Here is a 16,886-nt window from a genome sequence, read left to right on the forward strand (position 1 = left end):
TATAAGAGTCCACTATCTCAATGTCCACTCCCTGGATGTTCACATACTGTGGACGTCCTGTGAGGTAGTCCAGTATCCACTGGGACATGTGGTGGTCCACTCCCAATAGCTCCAGCCTGTCTCTCAGAAGTCGTGGCTGGATGGTGTTGAAAGCACTGGAGAAATCAAAGAACATGATCCTCACAGAGCTTCCAGGCTTCTCCAGGTGAGTCAGAGCTCGGTGCAGGAGGTAGATGATGGCGTCCTCCACCCCGATGCCAGGCTGGTAAGCAAACTGCAGCGGATCCAATGAAGACCTCACCAGGGAGCGCAGATGGTTTAGAACCAACCTCTCGAGGGTCTTCATCAGATGCGATGTCAGGGCTACCGGCCTGTAGCTGCTGAGGTCCTTGGGACGGGAGGTCTTTAGTACCGGTACCACAGGAGGTCTTCCACAGCTGTGGTACTTTCCCCAGTGACAGGCTCAGGTTGAACAGATATCCTAGGATGCCACACAGTTCATCTGCACAGCATCTCAGGAGCCTGGAGCTGACGCCATCTGGACCTGCAGCCTTCTGCACCTTGATCTTGCGAAGCTCATTCCTCACTTGAAGTGCTGAGATAGAAAGAGTGGATTTTGGGGGAGGGGTGTGTATGTTGGAGTCCACAGAAGCCTGGGGTGGGTGTGATGGCTGGGAGCTGAGAGGTGTGAAGTCCTGAGATGAAGGACAGGCGGTCCCTGAAGATGAAGGAGATTGCAGCAGGGGGGACGATGCTGTGGTGGGCGTTTGATCAAACCTATTAAAATATTTATTTAGGTCATTCACCCACCCCAAGTCTCCTGCAGCCTGGGAGGTTGGTTTTTGTCCTGAGATTGTCTTCAGGCTGTTCCAATTTCATCTTCAGAAAATGAACAGCATGCTCTGGTTAGTCACTAGGAGAGTTTTGAAGCAGTTGGCTAAATGTTAGCAGAGTATAAGGCTGTAAACTTAAGAATTCACCCTATAACTTCTATCAGCAACCACATCTTCAGTGAACACTGACCCCGTGCCACTAACAGCCGCACATACATGCCTGTGCCATAACACTCCTCCACCATGTTTGACAGATACATTGATGGTAACTATAATATTTGGACTGTGACATAATATAAAGACAGCAACAGCCTTTTTGTCTAATTTCATAATATGTTGAAACAGACGTGTTTAAGTAACAACTGTCATTTTCAGTTGAGTAATGAGTACTGGTTGAACAGCATGCCATATTAGGACAGAATTCAGCTGGCCTTTCTAACTATATAAGCCGAACACTTGTGTTTTCAGCAGGTATTTTCTCAGTCGGCTGCTCTTCTTCAGTAACCAGCCATGATCCTCCAGGCGGCTGTGCTCAGCGTGTTCTTGTGCTTCGCCCACACTTTTGTTATAGAGGTAAGCGTTGTAGTTAAGTATGCAGACGTAGATTTCCTCTCTGATTTGACCAAGATGTTTTATTTTGTTAAAATGGAATACAAGCTTTCTTCAAAACAAAACATAAGAACACAAAGAGAATACTTCTGTTTTTCATTTTATTAATTTATTGTATAAATTGGAATTTGCAATTTTAATCTTCAAGCATTTTTGAACTTGCAAACAAATCAAATACTAGTCCTTATAAACCCTTTTATCTTATTACAGGCACCTTTTAAAAAAAGTGTTGAAAACTCCGGTAAGACTTTGCTATTTTTTACATTTAGCACTTGTATGTCATCACACTATGAGATATGCTCTTATTCATGTTGATTTGTATTCATTTATTTATTTATTATAATTGGTCCATATTGGATTTGCCTGACTCCTTGACATGTCTTTGTGATGTTGTAACATGTGACCTTGTCCTTATAGAACAGTCAAACATATGTGCTTCATATTGAACAGGAAACAACACTGAGGGTGATGATTTCAGTATCTCGACACTGCTGGAGAAGGCTAATGCTAATCTTGGTATGTTCAACTTCACTTCAGTTCCTATTCATCAGTAGTAAATATACAGCTTTAGTAACAACATCCAGGGGCTAACCTTAAAAACTGAGTTGATGTGTTAATGAAACCATCGAAAGTACACGGAAAATATGTTTTTCTTTCCATACTTTACAGGAAAGAACTTGGATGAACCTCTGGTCATATTTGGAGACATAGCAGTGCCAACAGGTCTACAGAACGCTGATCCGTGTACGGCTCGAGGCTGTTTGTGGCCTAAAAACAATGGCAGAGTTGTTGTACCTTATCTAATCTCCGACCAGTACTGTAAGTCTAGATACATGGAAACATTCCTTTTTATTGAGCTTTCTGCTAATTTTTCAGGTTTAACTGAAAACTATTAGAATGATTTTCTCCGTCTGTAGGGTTTGTTTTGGGGTTTGTTTGTTTGTTTTTCCATTAGTGGGCAAAGCTGCTTCCCAAACCTTTTCCCTCTGAGATTCCACATTTTAGTGTCCTCTAAATACAAAGAGAAATCAACGGGTTCTCATCTCAGGGCTTCAAATACAGCTGTTTGGTCAAAAGACTAAACACTAAACAAGTATTTTAATGACATACAGAAAGGTTTTTGTGTACAGAGAATACAAAGAGTTTAAAAATACTACCAAGGAAACTGAAAAGGACAGTTTATTAAAAAAGGAATTAGTCAGTTACACATAAATTTCCTCCGATATATAAAAAAAAACAACCTAAATATACATCAATCTGTATCAGATAGATGTAATATAAAATTATATATAAAGCTTTGCCAAAGCTTAGCATGGAGACTGATACAAGATATTCAGTCGCAATTTTGAAGACCTTAATGTTGCAGATAAAATTGCTGTTTTCTCGGTTCTAATGCCTTTTTCCTTCCATTGTGCTTTTGGCTCAATCCAACCCAAGAGGCGCTCTTTAATTCAAAAGTGCAGGAACTAGTTAGAGGAAACTACAAATAAAATTTACACCTTCTTCCAGTGTCACAATCAAAAAAAATTTATTTATTTTTTTTGGCAAGTTTGACAAGTTTTCTCCAGGGAATTACCTGACAAAGCATCCAGAGTGCCACAGACATTACACTGGGGGTGTCTTGTTATTGAACCTATGATATATCCCAATATAATAACACTCAAAGTTAGTTATAGTTAAGATATGTAGATAAAATGGGACAGATGTATTTTACCCTGAAAATTTCTGTTAGCTATGCCACATCAAAGATACTGGGGGGGAGCAGTTCAATGTTATGACCAATCTTTACAAGCTTCAAGCCAACATAATGAAGAATATTTTATGCTTTCTATAAATTCATTAAAGTTGTACAAAAACATCAGCTGATTTTGAGGCAGTAACATAGATTTGATTGATTTATAGGCCAGTGTAAGTAGTAAGCAGTTACTCAGGAGTAGCAGCATTGTGCTCAGTCTTAGTTGAATATAATGCCACAACAAACTAGAACCACAATACATGTTTTTCTGTGAAGCCCGCAGGGAACGTAACGTCATCGAGCAAGGTCTGAGGTCATTTGAAGCAGCCACGTGCGTCAGCTTTAGGCCCCAGAGCGGAGAAAGAGACTTTCTGGACATTCAGTCTCGTGATGGGTAAGTCCAACACAAAGTAGGCATTTATACTTGAATTCTACAGGCAAACTTTTCATCTAACGCAGGATGTTCTGAGTGAGGAAGCTGTTTTACTGGTTTGTCATAAAATTTTTATTTACCGCTCTTTTTCAGGTGTTACTCTTTTGTTGGGCGTCGTGGGGGTGGCCAGATAGTGTCACTGAGTCGCCAGGGCTGTGTTTTCCACCAGATAGTCCAACACGAGGTGCTCCATGCCCTGGGCTTCGACCATGAACAGACGCGTTCAGACAGAGACCAACATGTACGCATCTTGCTAGAGAACGTCATCCCAGGTGGGTCACATGACAAACAACAGCCAGAAACAACAGTCAGAAAAAATCTTTAAGTGGTCAGGATGACAAAAAAAACTTCTACATAAATGACAGTTCATTTACCAACAGTAGAGCAATAATCATGTTTTTTTAGAATATTTCAAACAACCCAAAGTACAAACAATGTAGGGCAAAATGTGAAACATTCACAATAATCAAATCTGTCTGTGGAATTCTTTTATTTATTTATTAAATTTATTTATAAGTTTGAGACTAATCTATTTGAATTGGAAGAATGTTTTGTTCCTCTGTGCTTTTCAAAAAAAGATGTATGTATATGTGTGTGCAGCACGGTGGCACGATGGTTAGCACTGCTGCCGCACAGCAAGAAGGTCCTGAGTTCAATTCCACCATCAGGCCGGGGTCTTTCTGTGTGGAGTTTGCATGTTCTCCCCGTGTTTGCGTGGGTTCCCTCCGGGTACTCCGGCTTCCTCCCACCGTCCAAAGACATGCAGCTTGTGGGGATAGGTTAATTGGATAATCCAAATTGTCACTAGGTGTGAATGGTTGTCTGTCCCTGTGTGTTGGCCCTGCGACAGACTGGCGACCTGTCCAGGGTGTACCCCGCCTCTCGCCCTATGACAGCTGGGATAGGCTCCAGCGCCCCCTGCGACCCTGAACAGGATAAGCGGACGCGAATGGATGGATGGATATGTGTTGTATATTAGTCTTTTGACCTGCATTCCTTCACTCACCCCAACCTGTCACAGCGGATGGCGCCCCTCCCTGAGCCACTGTCGCCAGAGTGCTTGCTCAAAGGGGGTCATATGATTGTTGGGTTTTTCTCTGTATGTATTATTGGAGGGTCTACCTTTCAATATAAAGTGCCTTGTTATGCTTTGGTGCTGTATAAATAAAATTGAATTGAATATTAACAAAAAGTATTAAAGTTAACCAAGTAATTTTATTGTCCAAACCTGAGTAGTTTTTGTATATTAACCCTGTCATGCATGAATTATGACAAACTCAATCAGGATTTATTTTCTTAAGTATTTGTATTCATCTTTAGGCATGAAAAGATGAACACAAATAAATCCTGATTGAGTTTGTCATAATTCATGCATGACAGGGTTAAATAATAAAATTACAATGAAACATTTCATACATCTATTGTAACATTAAACGACCAGTGGGTGTGACACATCAGTGTGTAATGGTTTATTTTGCAAGTATACCATCAGCAGTGACACAAATACAAGAACACAGCCTTTAAATAGCTGTAAACTGTAGCAACCACCATGCGTGAAAGGGTTAACATAGGCAAACATTATTCAAAATGGAAGTCAGCAGCAAAAGAAGTCACACCTCTTAAGTGTAAAAGTAGCATCAAAATAAATGCACAAGTCACTATGTGGAAGCGCAAGGTGAAATGACTTACAACTGTCCCAGCCCTCCCATGTCCATATGGAGAGCTCTCTCTTTAAAGCTGGAAAGCTCTTGTGTCCATGGACACAAATCAATAGATTTCTTTGTTTTTGTGCAAAGGAAAAAAGTTACCCAGGTGCTCTCACACAGCTGTAGGGTGAACTGAACTTTTGTGACATTTTAATGCTCAGCCTGGAGTAAGAGACAAACATTGACTGAGTTGTTTGAACCCCCACAGGGATGGAGCATAACTTTAGGAAAATCAACACAAGGAACCTTGATACTCCCTATGACTACAACTCTGTTATGCACTATGGAAGGTAAGATATCAGTTCACTCCCTGAACATGCTTCAAATGTATATTTATTTAAAAATTATGTCATAATAACACAGTTTTATTTGACACAGTTTTATCTGTTTTCAGTCCTTTCATTTTCAAGATTTTAATTTTCTACATCCTGTGTACATGTGTGTTGTAATCAACTTCTCTTACCACACTGGCCATTGAGAAAACCAGTAATTCAAACCAGTATAAAGCTGTGGTAACCAATGAAACAGTTTACACATTGAGTGCTATAACAATAATAATAATAACAATAATAATGATGATAATTTTATTATCAGTAATAATATTGCAGCTGCCTACAACGCACACATTTATAGACAAAAGCCACATTAGCTCGTCACAGAGTGCTAGCTTGCTGCCTAACGAGCAAATGCTACATGATGGACAATAATGGCGTGCAGGACTTTGCCTTTGGGCTCTTTTTGGGCAGATGATAAACCTTGAAACATTTATATCCCATTCTGTTAAATGTTTGAAATGGCAATAAGGACTCTGTTTGGCAGAGTCAATTAGGTAATAATTAGGTAGATAATCCTCTTGACTGACCTTTCCCTGCTGCATTGCTCAAGCTGAAGCCCATATTATAATTTCATGTTTTTAGCCTTCTCTTTGTAGTTGTTATAATGACACTTGTTTGAGACTACAATCACAATTTGCCTTACTACTGTGTGTTTGCACCCCAGGTTTGCCTTCTCAAGAGACAGGGAGCCAACCATCGTTCCCATACCCGATGAGAATGTAGCCATTGGCAGAGCTACAGAGATGAGTGCCAATGACATCCTTCGAGTGAATCGCCTTTATACCTGCAGTATGTACCTCGTTTCTTTTCGTTTCTTTTTCTTTCCTTTTTTATAAAGAAAAAAGGAAGCTGGATTAACAGTTGGAAGGTCAGTGGTTCAGTTCTTGGCTACTCCACTCTAAATTCAATTAGTTTAATTCAATTTTATTTTTATAGCGTCAAATCACAACAACATTTGCCTCAAAGCACTTTATATTGTAAGGTAAAGACCTCCCTCCTGTCTTATAAACAAGTAAACAGAGGTCATGGCAGCCATCTGCTTCGACCGGATGGAGGTTGCAGGAAGTGAGTTTTAGTTTCTGCAGCACTTGGACAGTATTGGACAGTATTTACATATAAATAGTTATTGCACAGTGGTGGTTTATAGAGGGAATCCTTGGAATGTGGGTGGGACTGTGTTTATCAGTGCATGTGTGAGTTCTCTAAAAACTTTAGATAATATCTTTAAAATGATAGCGGCACAAACGAAAATTTTTGTAGCACAAACCAGCAGAAATGTAGCACAATTGATTGACACCAATTTTGTTTGATTTTGTTTGGAGTGGTTAGCACCAGAGTGTGAACAGACAGGAAGTCAGAACATCCAAGTCTGAGGCTCTCGATTTACTGGTGGATTTATGTCCCTGCTCTCACCTATGGTCACGAGCTTTGGGTAGTGACCGAAAGAATGAGATTGTGGATACAAGCGTCAGAAATGAGCTTCCTCCAAAGGGTGGCTGCCCTCTACCCTAGAGATAGGGTGAGGATTTCAGCCATCCGGGAGGGGTTCAGAGTAGAGCCGCTGCTCCTCCACATCGGACGAAGCCAGTTGAGGTTGTTCGGGCATCTGACAAGGATGCCTCCTGGGTGAGGTGTTCTGGGCATGTCCCACTGGGACAAGCCCTGGAGTAGACCCACTGGTGAGATAATATTACACTTGTAGTCAAGACCGCCTAATCCGAGACCAAGAAATAACCAAGTTAAGATGAGACAAAGACCGAGACAAAAAAAGTCTTTAAACTGCAGCCAGATGCTGTTTCGTTTACGGGTGTCAGGCATATTTATGTGTTTTTGCTTTCACACAGCCCTCCTCACCGCTGTCCACTATCTTACTCACTGAGAGGACAGACGCACGCTCCACGTGACTGTCGCGTCTCTCACCCTCTCTGTTTTTCACATAATGATATTATCCTATATCCTCGCATGTGATTGGCCGCAGTATGGAGGGATTGGAGCATAGCTGAGCCCCTGTGTGAGAGCCGAGCAGCTCTCACACAGGAATTTAAGGAAATTAGGTGAGGGTAGAAATGACTGAAAGATTATCAGGCTCTATTTTGAGTTTTGTTCAAAAAAGAATGACTTCATATAGGAAAAAAAAATCACATATGCAGGACACCTTAAACTATTTTTTTAATTAAGCAGCAAGGCAGAACAAAGTCGGGGCTGCATCAAACTGTCTGTATTTCTTAATTGCAAATGGCACCAAATTGTATTCAAACTGAGCCACACTTATGGAGCTCCACAATTCTGTTCCTGGTGTTTTGGTTGACATCTCCTGATGTTCCCATGTCACAGAAACAGGCTCTGTGTTTTGCCTTATATGCATCCACAGCTGTGCCACCAGTTTACTCACATGGACTCTACGAACCAATCAGAAGCTTCTTCAGCTCAGAATGGAATCGTCTGCAGTTTTCTTATTAATTAACAATAAACTTAGTGTATATGTACTCCTACATTTGATGAAAGTGATAAAAATAGAAGCTCTGTCTCTCTTTATTCTGACATTTAACTAATTCGAAAGATATTTCAATATTTATTTATCTAAAACAGAAGTTTACTCTAAACTGATGTTTAACAGTAAAAAAAAGTTTTTATGTTTTTTCCATAAAGTGTAAACATCTGGTTTCAACTGTGAATATCCTGCTGTGTATTGAAATCCCTCTTGTTTTGCATAGATATACTGAACAACATCCAAAGCATAATATATAAAATAACATCTACCAGAGTTTTTTCTTTGAAAGAAGCTCCTTATGTCCATTGTTGTGTTCATCAGTACACAACTGAAACCGATTGAGAGGGTTTGTTTAGCCGTGGAGGGAAACAACTGAAAATATGAAATGAAAGCTAAGACTCTAAAAAATCAGCGTTGCTGTTCGGCTTTTTATTTGTCTATTTGTTGATTCACTCGAAGAGCAAGTAACGCAACCAAGTGATCAGTTTGATATCAATCTTTTGTGATACACCGTCATATTTACATTATTAGTTCAGTATGAATGATTTGCTTTGGTACCTGGTCAAACTTAAGCTCTCCTCTGTCTGCAGCAAACTCGCAGGCAGCAGCTTCTCGCTCACATGTGTGCTGTGCTCAGTCGCCTAGTGCCTGAGCTCGGATCATATCAAAATTAGGGGGAATTTACGACGGTGCGCTCTGTGCTTCGTGTAGAGATGGCACGATACCACTTTTTTATGTCCGATACCGATACCGATATCATAAATTTGGATATCTGCCGATACCGATATGAATCCGATATAGTGTTTTTTAATCAACAAAACTGTTTTTTAAAATATCTTGCTGCATTTTGCAAGTCTGCAAGTTCATACTCAAGTTTAAAACAACAACTACACTAAAGCTATTCTGTTATACCTGTATACAAAAAAATATTTCATAGTTCAGCAATACTGATCAATCTAATAAACTTAGACCTACACCATCCTCCCTATTCTGGTATTTTAAAGAGTACTTAGCGTAAATATTAAGCAACCTAACTAATAGGGTTCCAACTCCCAGCAACAACAAAAATAAATAAATAAAAAATAGGGAACCACCCCTCACGCTCCACCTCATGATGCTTAATCGACGTAATCAACCTTAATTTGATGCAGTGTGAAAAAAAATGCACAGAAATCAATTATTTTTCAAGAAATATTAAATAGATTCAACATCTTTCTTCAACAAAATTGCAGACTGCACAGATGGTACCTTCCCAAAGTAAAAAGTACTATAGCTTACTAGGGTATATATTAGACTTAATAGTCACTATATACAGTAATTGACTTCTATTCATTTTACATCAAATTAAAACTTTGGGTGTCAGATAATTATTTATTAAAAGCTAGACATTTTAAATGAGAATAAGAAAGAAAAGTATGTCTTTGTGCCCCCTTTTCCCTGTTCATGCCCTATCGGCCCCCCTGGCTAAACTTTGCTAGATCCGCCCCTGCACAGTTACCAGCCGTCAGCTACATAGAAAAAGATCCTGGAGTAGAAACTAATATTAAATAAATTCTAACAACAGCTTATCAAGCTTAAACGTGCTGCTGTTGTTCAGCCGCTGGTTTCCTCTTTCTGGTGCAAAGTGGGCCAAAAACAAACAAGAGAGACGGACTCGCGACAGAAAAGCCGATCAGCTGATCATTAAGCAGTTTCATGATTGAAGTAGCAGCCGGAGAGCGAGAGGCAGTCGCTTGTTAAGCTTAACGTGGGAATGCTTTACAAACATTCAGAGATGGACTTACACACTTGCTTTACTTCTCTCGGGGATAACTTTGTCGGAGATGAAATGCCAGGTTGCTAGCGAAGCTCCACATGCTATCCAGACCACCGACAGGTCCGGCATGCCACAGCCGCTCTATCACGTGATGCATACTGCTCCGAGTGCTAACGTTCTGAGGTGAGTTACGGCGTGTTGCAAGTTTTGCGAGGTGCTTTCGTGATATTTAATGGATCGGATTACATTTTTTATTTTTCTCCGATATCCGATCCAGTAATTTAGGTCAGTATCGGACCGATACCGATACGTAATATCGGATCGGTCCATCTCTAGCTTCGTGTGTTGTTTTTGTTTTATACAGTTGTCAGTCAGGCATCTAACTAACAAATTACACTCCAAAAGACCCCATGCTTCTGAAAAAATGACCCGGGCTTAAGCCCAGTAAGCCACCCCCCCGCTCCGCTGATGGTTGACTCCAAATCTCCCGAACACTATGTCGATTTGAGAATGCAAGACCGAAACAGCGAGACCAAGACCGAGACCAAAGTCAGTCGAGACCAAGACCACGTAAAAGTGGTCTCGAGACCAAGACCAGTCTCGAGACATCCAACTCTAGATAATATCTCTTGGGTGGTATGGGAACTCCTTGGTGTTCCCCTGGACAAGCTGGAGGAGGCAGCTAGGGCAGGGGTGGGCATTCTCAGTCCACGAGGGCCGGTGTCCCTGCAGGTTTTAGATCTCACCTTGGGTCAACACACCTGAATCACATGATTAGTTCGTTACCAGGCCTCTGAAGAACTTCAGGACAGGTTGAGGAGCTAATTTAGCCGTTTAAATCAGCTGTGTTGGTTCGAGGACACATCTAAAACCTGCAGGGACACCGGCCCTCGAAGCCTGGAGTTGCCCACCCCTGAGCTAGGGAGAGGGAGGTCTGGGCTTTTCTGCTTAGGTTGCTACCCGGCCCCAGAGAATCTGAAGAAAATGGATGGATGTATAGATGTTCCAGGTGTGTCGCCATGTGGGGAAAAATGCTTCAACACATGGTTGGGTTGGTAGTGTACCGGGGGCTTCTATTTAGGACTACGCTTCCTCCTCACCATCACTCAGCAATCATGTTTTCCCAACTGCTCGGGAAAATCCGATGGAAGAGAACTGACGGGGCCTCCGGAGCTACAAACAAGCTACATTTATAACAAGTATAGTTATTAGTAAAGTAGGCCAAGGGGTAACTAAACATCTGAGCAGGAAAGAGTAGGAGAGACAGGTGAAGAGCTAATGCTAAGCTAGCGAATCCCTAAAGACACAGTGACTGAACACTGTAAATATAATTAGTGGGTGATTCAACAGAGTGTGCTTTGGATAAAGCGCAGGAAGATTACACTATGAAATAAGACGTTATCTATAAGTTTTTAATTAAATTGGCTACACAGATAAGCAATGCAAAAATACCACTGTAAGATAGAACAGGAAGTGATACTCCAGACTGAGACAACACCAAGAAGTATTTTGAAATGACCTTGAGCAAGATACTGAACTCTGAGTCGCTATTGATAAATTTGTGCAAATGTGTGTCTGGTACTTAAGTATAAGAAAGAGCATTTACATGAATGTTTGTGCGACTGGCTAATAAGAATTTTGAGTGCTCAATTAGAGCACAAAAACACTGTATAAGTGCCAGTCTACTTGCCGTTTTTCTGCACCACCTTTAGTTTCCAAACCTACTACTGCACCCATTTGTGCTTAAAGGTTGAGAGGTTTTCAAAATTCAAACAAAATGTAACTGTACTATGAAGCTGTCTCCTCCTCAAATAATAATTATATAAATAGAAAAAGTTGGGACAAGCACAAAAACCTGGAATCCTGTTAACAAACAAGCAGAAAAACCAACGTCACTGGGGTAAAACGTGTTTGAAGATCAAATATGTACACAAAACTGACATTGGGTGATGCAAAATGGAGGGAAGAGGAAGCAATTTCTGTTTGGTATTATTGTCTATAGATAATAATATGCTTCAGAATATCATAACCATGAGAGCATGCTTATTTAATTATCTGCTTTGTGTGCTGAAGACCTTAAATTCTTTCAACCTATCTGCTCAGCCCCCGGCTTACTTTTCTACCTCCACTAGTTTCACAGAACAATCATGGAGACTAGTAAACACCAACATAGATATAGTACATCAAACTGTTCATCAAACTCAGATGTTCATGTGGTGTCTTAAAGAAATGCAGCAGCGTTTAAAGATTTCTCTCTGTTTGTTGTTTGACAGGCTCAAATGTGCCCATACCTGTGCAAAGGAACAAGTTGTTCTAGAAAAAGTAAGTAAATAAGCTCGGATGTTTTCGAATTTTGTTTACTTCATTATAATAGAAAATCATGTTCCTATACATTTATTTTACCAATTAAAGCTTTGTCAGGATAACTTTAGTGGAAACATTTGGTTTAAAACAAAAAACAATGAAATGTCATATATTTTAATTGATCAGGGTCAGAAGCATGTAGCTGGGATGAGTGAAAGGCATATAAACCAGAACACCAGACGAACACATCTCCTCAATTTACAGCCTGTGTTTGTGATTTTTTTGTGCAGATACTACATATGTGTAACATCTTCTTTCTGTTTCCACAGACAACCAAGAGATGGGAGAGATTGATGCAGCTTGAATTTTATGCTTTTCAAATTTGCCTGAAATAGCTTTGTTTAAAATGAGAAATGAAAATGTATCATTGTCTATACTTTTCACCTGTCCGTTGACTTAATCCCAATCACGCTTGTGTAATTGCTAGTCAGCTGTATGAAATACTAAAAAATGAACAAAAATAAACATTCATTTTCATTTCTAGTAAGTTTGTTTCTTTATTCCACAAATCCTACAAGTCTACAGGTCAAAAATACACATTTAACAAGTAAAGATATGAACTCAGTCTTGTACTAGTATTTTCCTGACAAAAAGATATAAAACCAAAGGTTAATCTACTTAAGTAACAGTCAAACAGAGTGGAAATGGCTTTCAGTGAGAAAAACAATATTATTTTCCCAGTATTACTCTCCTCAAAGTAAGAGTAAGGCCAGTCAAAAGAGTAAGTGAAATGCACACCGCCTTCGCTCCATGTTGCTTTACTGTTGACTGAACTGCTAACTTGGGGTTTGCTCTCTCTGTTAGTACAAGAATTAATAATTGATCAACAAATTGATTTACTCTGACTTACAGAAACCTGGTTGCAGCAGGATGATTATATTAGTTTAAATAAATCAACCACCAATCATCAATCAAATGTGTTATGTACTGCTGTACTTTATTCACAATGAGTAAATAAGAATTTCATTAAAATGACTTTATTTTGGACTGTCACTTTAATTTTGTTTATACAGTACCAAATCCAAACAACAGTCGCCTCATGGTGCTTTATGTTTAAGATAAAGACCCTACAATAAACCCCAACAGTAAGATGAGCCCCTGTTAACAAGCACCTGGAGTCAGTGTGGAGGAAGAACTCCATTTTAACAGGAAGAAACCTCCAGCAGACCACGGCTTAGGGAGTGACAGCCAGTTTGAGGGGAGGACAAAGGGCAGAGAGGCAAATATTAACTTCATGTGGCCTACAGATTAGCTCGACAACAGTGCATAGAGGGCTTCATGGAATGGGTTTATATGGCCAAGCAGCTGCATCCAAGCCTTACAACATCAAGTGCAACACAAAACATCAGATGCAGTGTTGTAAAGCATCATTGTGAGGGGCGCTTTTTGTTAGGAGCTGGGCTCTGTCTTAGATCCAGTGAACTAGTGTTGGTGTGAGGGTCTTGGGGTTTGGGGTCTGGGATGCAGGGGGCCTGCAAGGAGTATGGAGTACCAGTGCCCGGAGTCGCCAGTTTCATGGTTTGGTCTCTCCATGCGCAGGGGGGGTCCACGCCTCCGCAGGGGGGTCCACGCCTCCTCGGATGCACTATCATGTGGAGCGAGCTGGCCCATGTTGGGAGGTACGATCTGCGCTTTAGGGAATCTCAGGAACCTCAAGGACCTTTGGGGGAAGCAAAATCCCACACCTAAGCAGCAGGCGTGGGGCATTTTGGGTAGGTTAGGGGCAGCTTGTCTTGTCCTTTCTTTGTGTGTGGATAACTGGCATGGGATGCAGCACATGGAAATCTGCAGCACTGCAAGGCTGTTGTTACAGCCCTTCTAGGTAAACACAGTTCAAGTGCTGCAGTAGAGAAAACCTGACAAAATTGCACGGCAAAAAAAAAAGAAATAAATAGAGAGCAACTTTCCCCTGGCTGCTACACACCTATCTTTCATTAAAAAATGTAAACCATTATGTGACTCACAATTCAAATCATGTAATTTTATTTATAGAAAATAACATTTTTATTTCTTTAAATAAAGAAAGTTTTAACAAAGCTAACACAATAGCTCGATGATAAGCATAAACTTGTTGCCGTCACATTACGCAGCACATTTTAGGAGAGCTGGTCTGGGAGTTTGCCTTCTGTCGGATGAACTCTGGATAACAAACCAGAAGAGGAAAACAGAGAAAAGAAAAAAAAGTAGACACATTCCAGTGAACAAACAGAAAAACAGTCTTACGGCATTATTGGTCTTTCTGTGGAGAAATATTGTTAACTAATATTGTATGACTGTTAAAACTGACAAATAGTCTGACCAGTGAAAGGAAGTGACCTCCCTGATTAGCTCACCTGCCAAATCTGTCCGGGAGATTTCCACCAACCCCTCATAGAGGCCTTTGGTAGGGTTTTCTCCAGCTACGAGCACTCCATGAAGCCAGATTAACAGCATCCGGTGACCATGATCTTTGAAGCTTTTCTTACCTTCAATTTAGATTTATATCAAGCATTATCCATCTGAACTTTTAGTTAAACACAGTCACTGTAGACAGTTCTTATACCATCAGAACATTTATAGAATCACAGTAACTAACTAGTTCATATAGTCCACTGGGTCTGTATTGTAACCACAGACCAGCGTTAAGCAAGCGAGGTACTTGGCCAGTAAGCAAAGCTGAATGACATCCTGATATCTTACATTTTAAGTGCTCCAACAAAATGAAACAATATTTTATTTTATATAATTTAATATTTTATTTAAAGTTCAACTTTAAATTAAAAAAAAGGTTCAACAGGTTAAAAGTCAAATAGAGTTTAAAAGCAAGGTGTCAAAGATCTGGCATTTGGAATTAAAGAAAAAAGCTGTGCCCAGAATGTAACTCTTGCAACAGTGTACAAAAGCTGAAAAACTTATTACAATCCATGTTGCAAACTGCTGTCATCTTGGAGAGACTGCTCTTGGTTGGAGGACCAATCTACCCAAAGAGAAAGATTAGCAATTATATCCAACTATGTCCAACAAGGACAAGTGTGGGTTTGGATGGACGGAGGTACAGTATCTACCATTCAGGAGGAGGGCAATCTGGTGGGCAGTTTAGCCAAGTTATTGGCCAGTAGTTGGATGGGACCGGCCCCTTCTTGGGATCCTTGGGGATCAGGACAGCCTTCGGTTAGACATTCCGGGTGGGTCTCAACCATTAGCACCTGGTTCATTTGTGCTGCAGGATGCTAATGGAGTTAGCTTGTTAGCTTCCCTATCCAGTAGGTGTTAAACATGGCAGGGAATGGTGCTGTCCAATCCCTCTGCTTGACATGTCTGCCACTGTGATGGTTACTGGATCCTTTCAGGGAGGTTGTTGCAGTCTGCTCTTAGATCCACTAGGCACTGAGCATTTCTGTTATGTGTTGCATCCTTCTTACATATACTCTTCAGTATTGCTCTGTCTCCAGCGTTGGCGGGGCTGTTCTCATTTTGTTCTGCTGCCATTCAGACTATACTTTGGGTAGTTCAGTGGAGAACATCTGGTTTATTCTCCTGGCTTTTATCTCTCTGGTTAACCAAGATTCAGGTATCAGGTATAGGCAGTTGTAGTTGTGCTTCAGGTCATCATTATAAGACAAGATATTGTATGATAATAGACGTTTTTCTACAAAAAAGTGATGTTGTAAAAAAACCAAAAGAAAAACAACACCATCTGCTCTCTGAAATATTAAGGATTAAGCATCCATTTACTCATGTCAGACTATCCATATATTCTAAATAGATCTGTAGTTCATTTGTTGTAGTAGAATTGTAGAAAGAATTCTTGATCTGGGTTAAAATTGACCTAGACCAGAGTTAATCACCTCAGGTACTCAGAATGCTGTAGAGTGAATCAGTCAGTGCCAAATTTGAGAATTTATTTTCAATAAAATCACTGGACCCATGAAACAGTGCTTCTATGGTTCTGGACATTACAGGCCTTATATTACAGTTTTTCAAACTTGTATGATTTCCTGTGTAAAGATTTATATATATATATATATGAAAAAACCCAACAAGTACAAAAAAGGTAATAAAAATAGCAATAAAACTGTCAATAATTTTTTTAGGAACTCAGCACTGCTCACCTGTCCACTGTTGTTCTATAGCTTGTATATGTGCTTCACTAAAGTCCCAATGCTGAGCGAGAATCTTCCACTCCCCATAACACAGATGCTTTGTGGCGAGGGTCCATAAGACAGAACGGAAGTGCTGTGTCTCTGGCTGATGGTCCTGTTTGAAGCTCAGAGGTCTTCTTACCTGCTCACATCCCCCGTGATCCTGAATTCAACAGGGAGAAAGTTTTGTGAGTCGTTCGAAGTTAAAAGGATGTTATCACGTTTTATGCATATGATGTACAAAGAAAACAAACTCTCAGTACCTCTTGCTTTTAAAACTAGCACAAAGAATTTACAAGATACTTAGCTGGTTTGTTAAATACCTTCTCCAGGAACAAAAGGCAGTACACAGCTGTTTTACACCTTAAGCTTCACACTCCCTTGCTACCTCCAAAAGTCATTTCCTTCTAAACCTAATACGTGGTTTTGTCATCTAGCAAGAACTGCAATCAAGCATTTGCAATAACTAATAAAAAAAGCACTTGGGACAATTGTGTTGGTGA

The 16,886-nt window shown here is 40.3% G+C and overlaps 2 protein-coding genes across 2 annotated transcripts in view; one reads left to right on the plus strand and one right to left on the minus strand.

The window, feature by feature from the left end:
* The first annotated feature begins 1,343 nt into the window (after window positions 1-1,343).
* Window positions 1,344-12,589, plus strand: LOC146640245 (hatching enzyme 1.2-like). The gene is made up of 10 exons (XM_085358798.1): window positions 1,344-1,406; window positions 1,653-1,683; window positions 1,893-1,958; window positions 2,112-2,261; window positions 3,454-3,571; window positions 3,704-3,882; window positions 5,525-5,606; window positions 6,316-6,440; window positions 12,172-12,220; window positions 12,532-12,589. The coding sequence occupies exons 1-9, from the start codon at window positions 1,344-1,346 to the stop codon at window positions 12,213-12,215; spliced, it is 858 nt and encodes a 285-aa protein (XP_085214924.1). The 3' UTR covers window positions 12,216-12,220; window positions 12,532-12,589.
* A 1,750-nt stretch (window positions 12,590-14,339) lies between these two features.
* ankdd1a (ankyrin repeat and death domain containing 1A) overlaps window positions 14,340-16,886 on the minus strand; it is a 34,400-nt gene continuing 31,853 nt past the window's right edge. Inside the window, exons 13-15 of the mRNA XM_085358809.1 lie at window positions 16,354-16,546; window positions 14,596-14,727; window positions 14,340-14,401 (exon numbers count right to left, since the gene is read on the minus strand). Of these exons, the coding sequence (XP_085214935.1) occupies window positions 14,340-14,401; window positions 14,596-14,727; window positions 16,354-16,546 (387 nt within the window). The remainder of the gene's footprint in view (window positions 14,402-14,595; window positions 14,728-16,353; window positions 16,547-16,886) is intronic.

This window comes from Diplotaxodon limnothrissa, linkage group LG1 (assembly GCF_057381915.1).
Source record: "Diplotaxodon limnothrissa isolate DT_005_m linkage group LG1, D_limnothrissa_male_GT1.1, whole genome shotgun sequence".
NCBI lineage: Eukaryota > Metazoa > Chordata > Actinopteri > Cichliformes > Cichlidae > Diplotaxodon > Diplotaxodon limnothrissa.

Bases quoted from the DNA above. Each gene is read 5' to 3' on its own strand.
- LOC146640245 (XM_085358798.1), top strand. From the start codon at position 1,344: ATGATCCTCCAGGCGGCTGTGCTCAGCGTGTTCTTGTGCTTCGCCCAC. The intron at 1,684-1,892 runs GTAAGACTTTGC...CATATTGAACAG, and splicing joins AAAAAGTGTTGAAAACTCCG to GAAACAACACTGAGGGTGAT. The intron at 6,441-12,171 runs GTATGTACCTCG...GTTGTTTGACAG, and splicing joins GAATCGCCTTTATACCTGCA to GCTCAAATGTGCCCATACCT.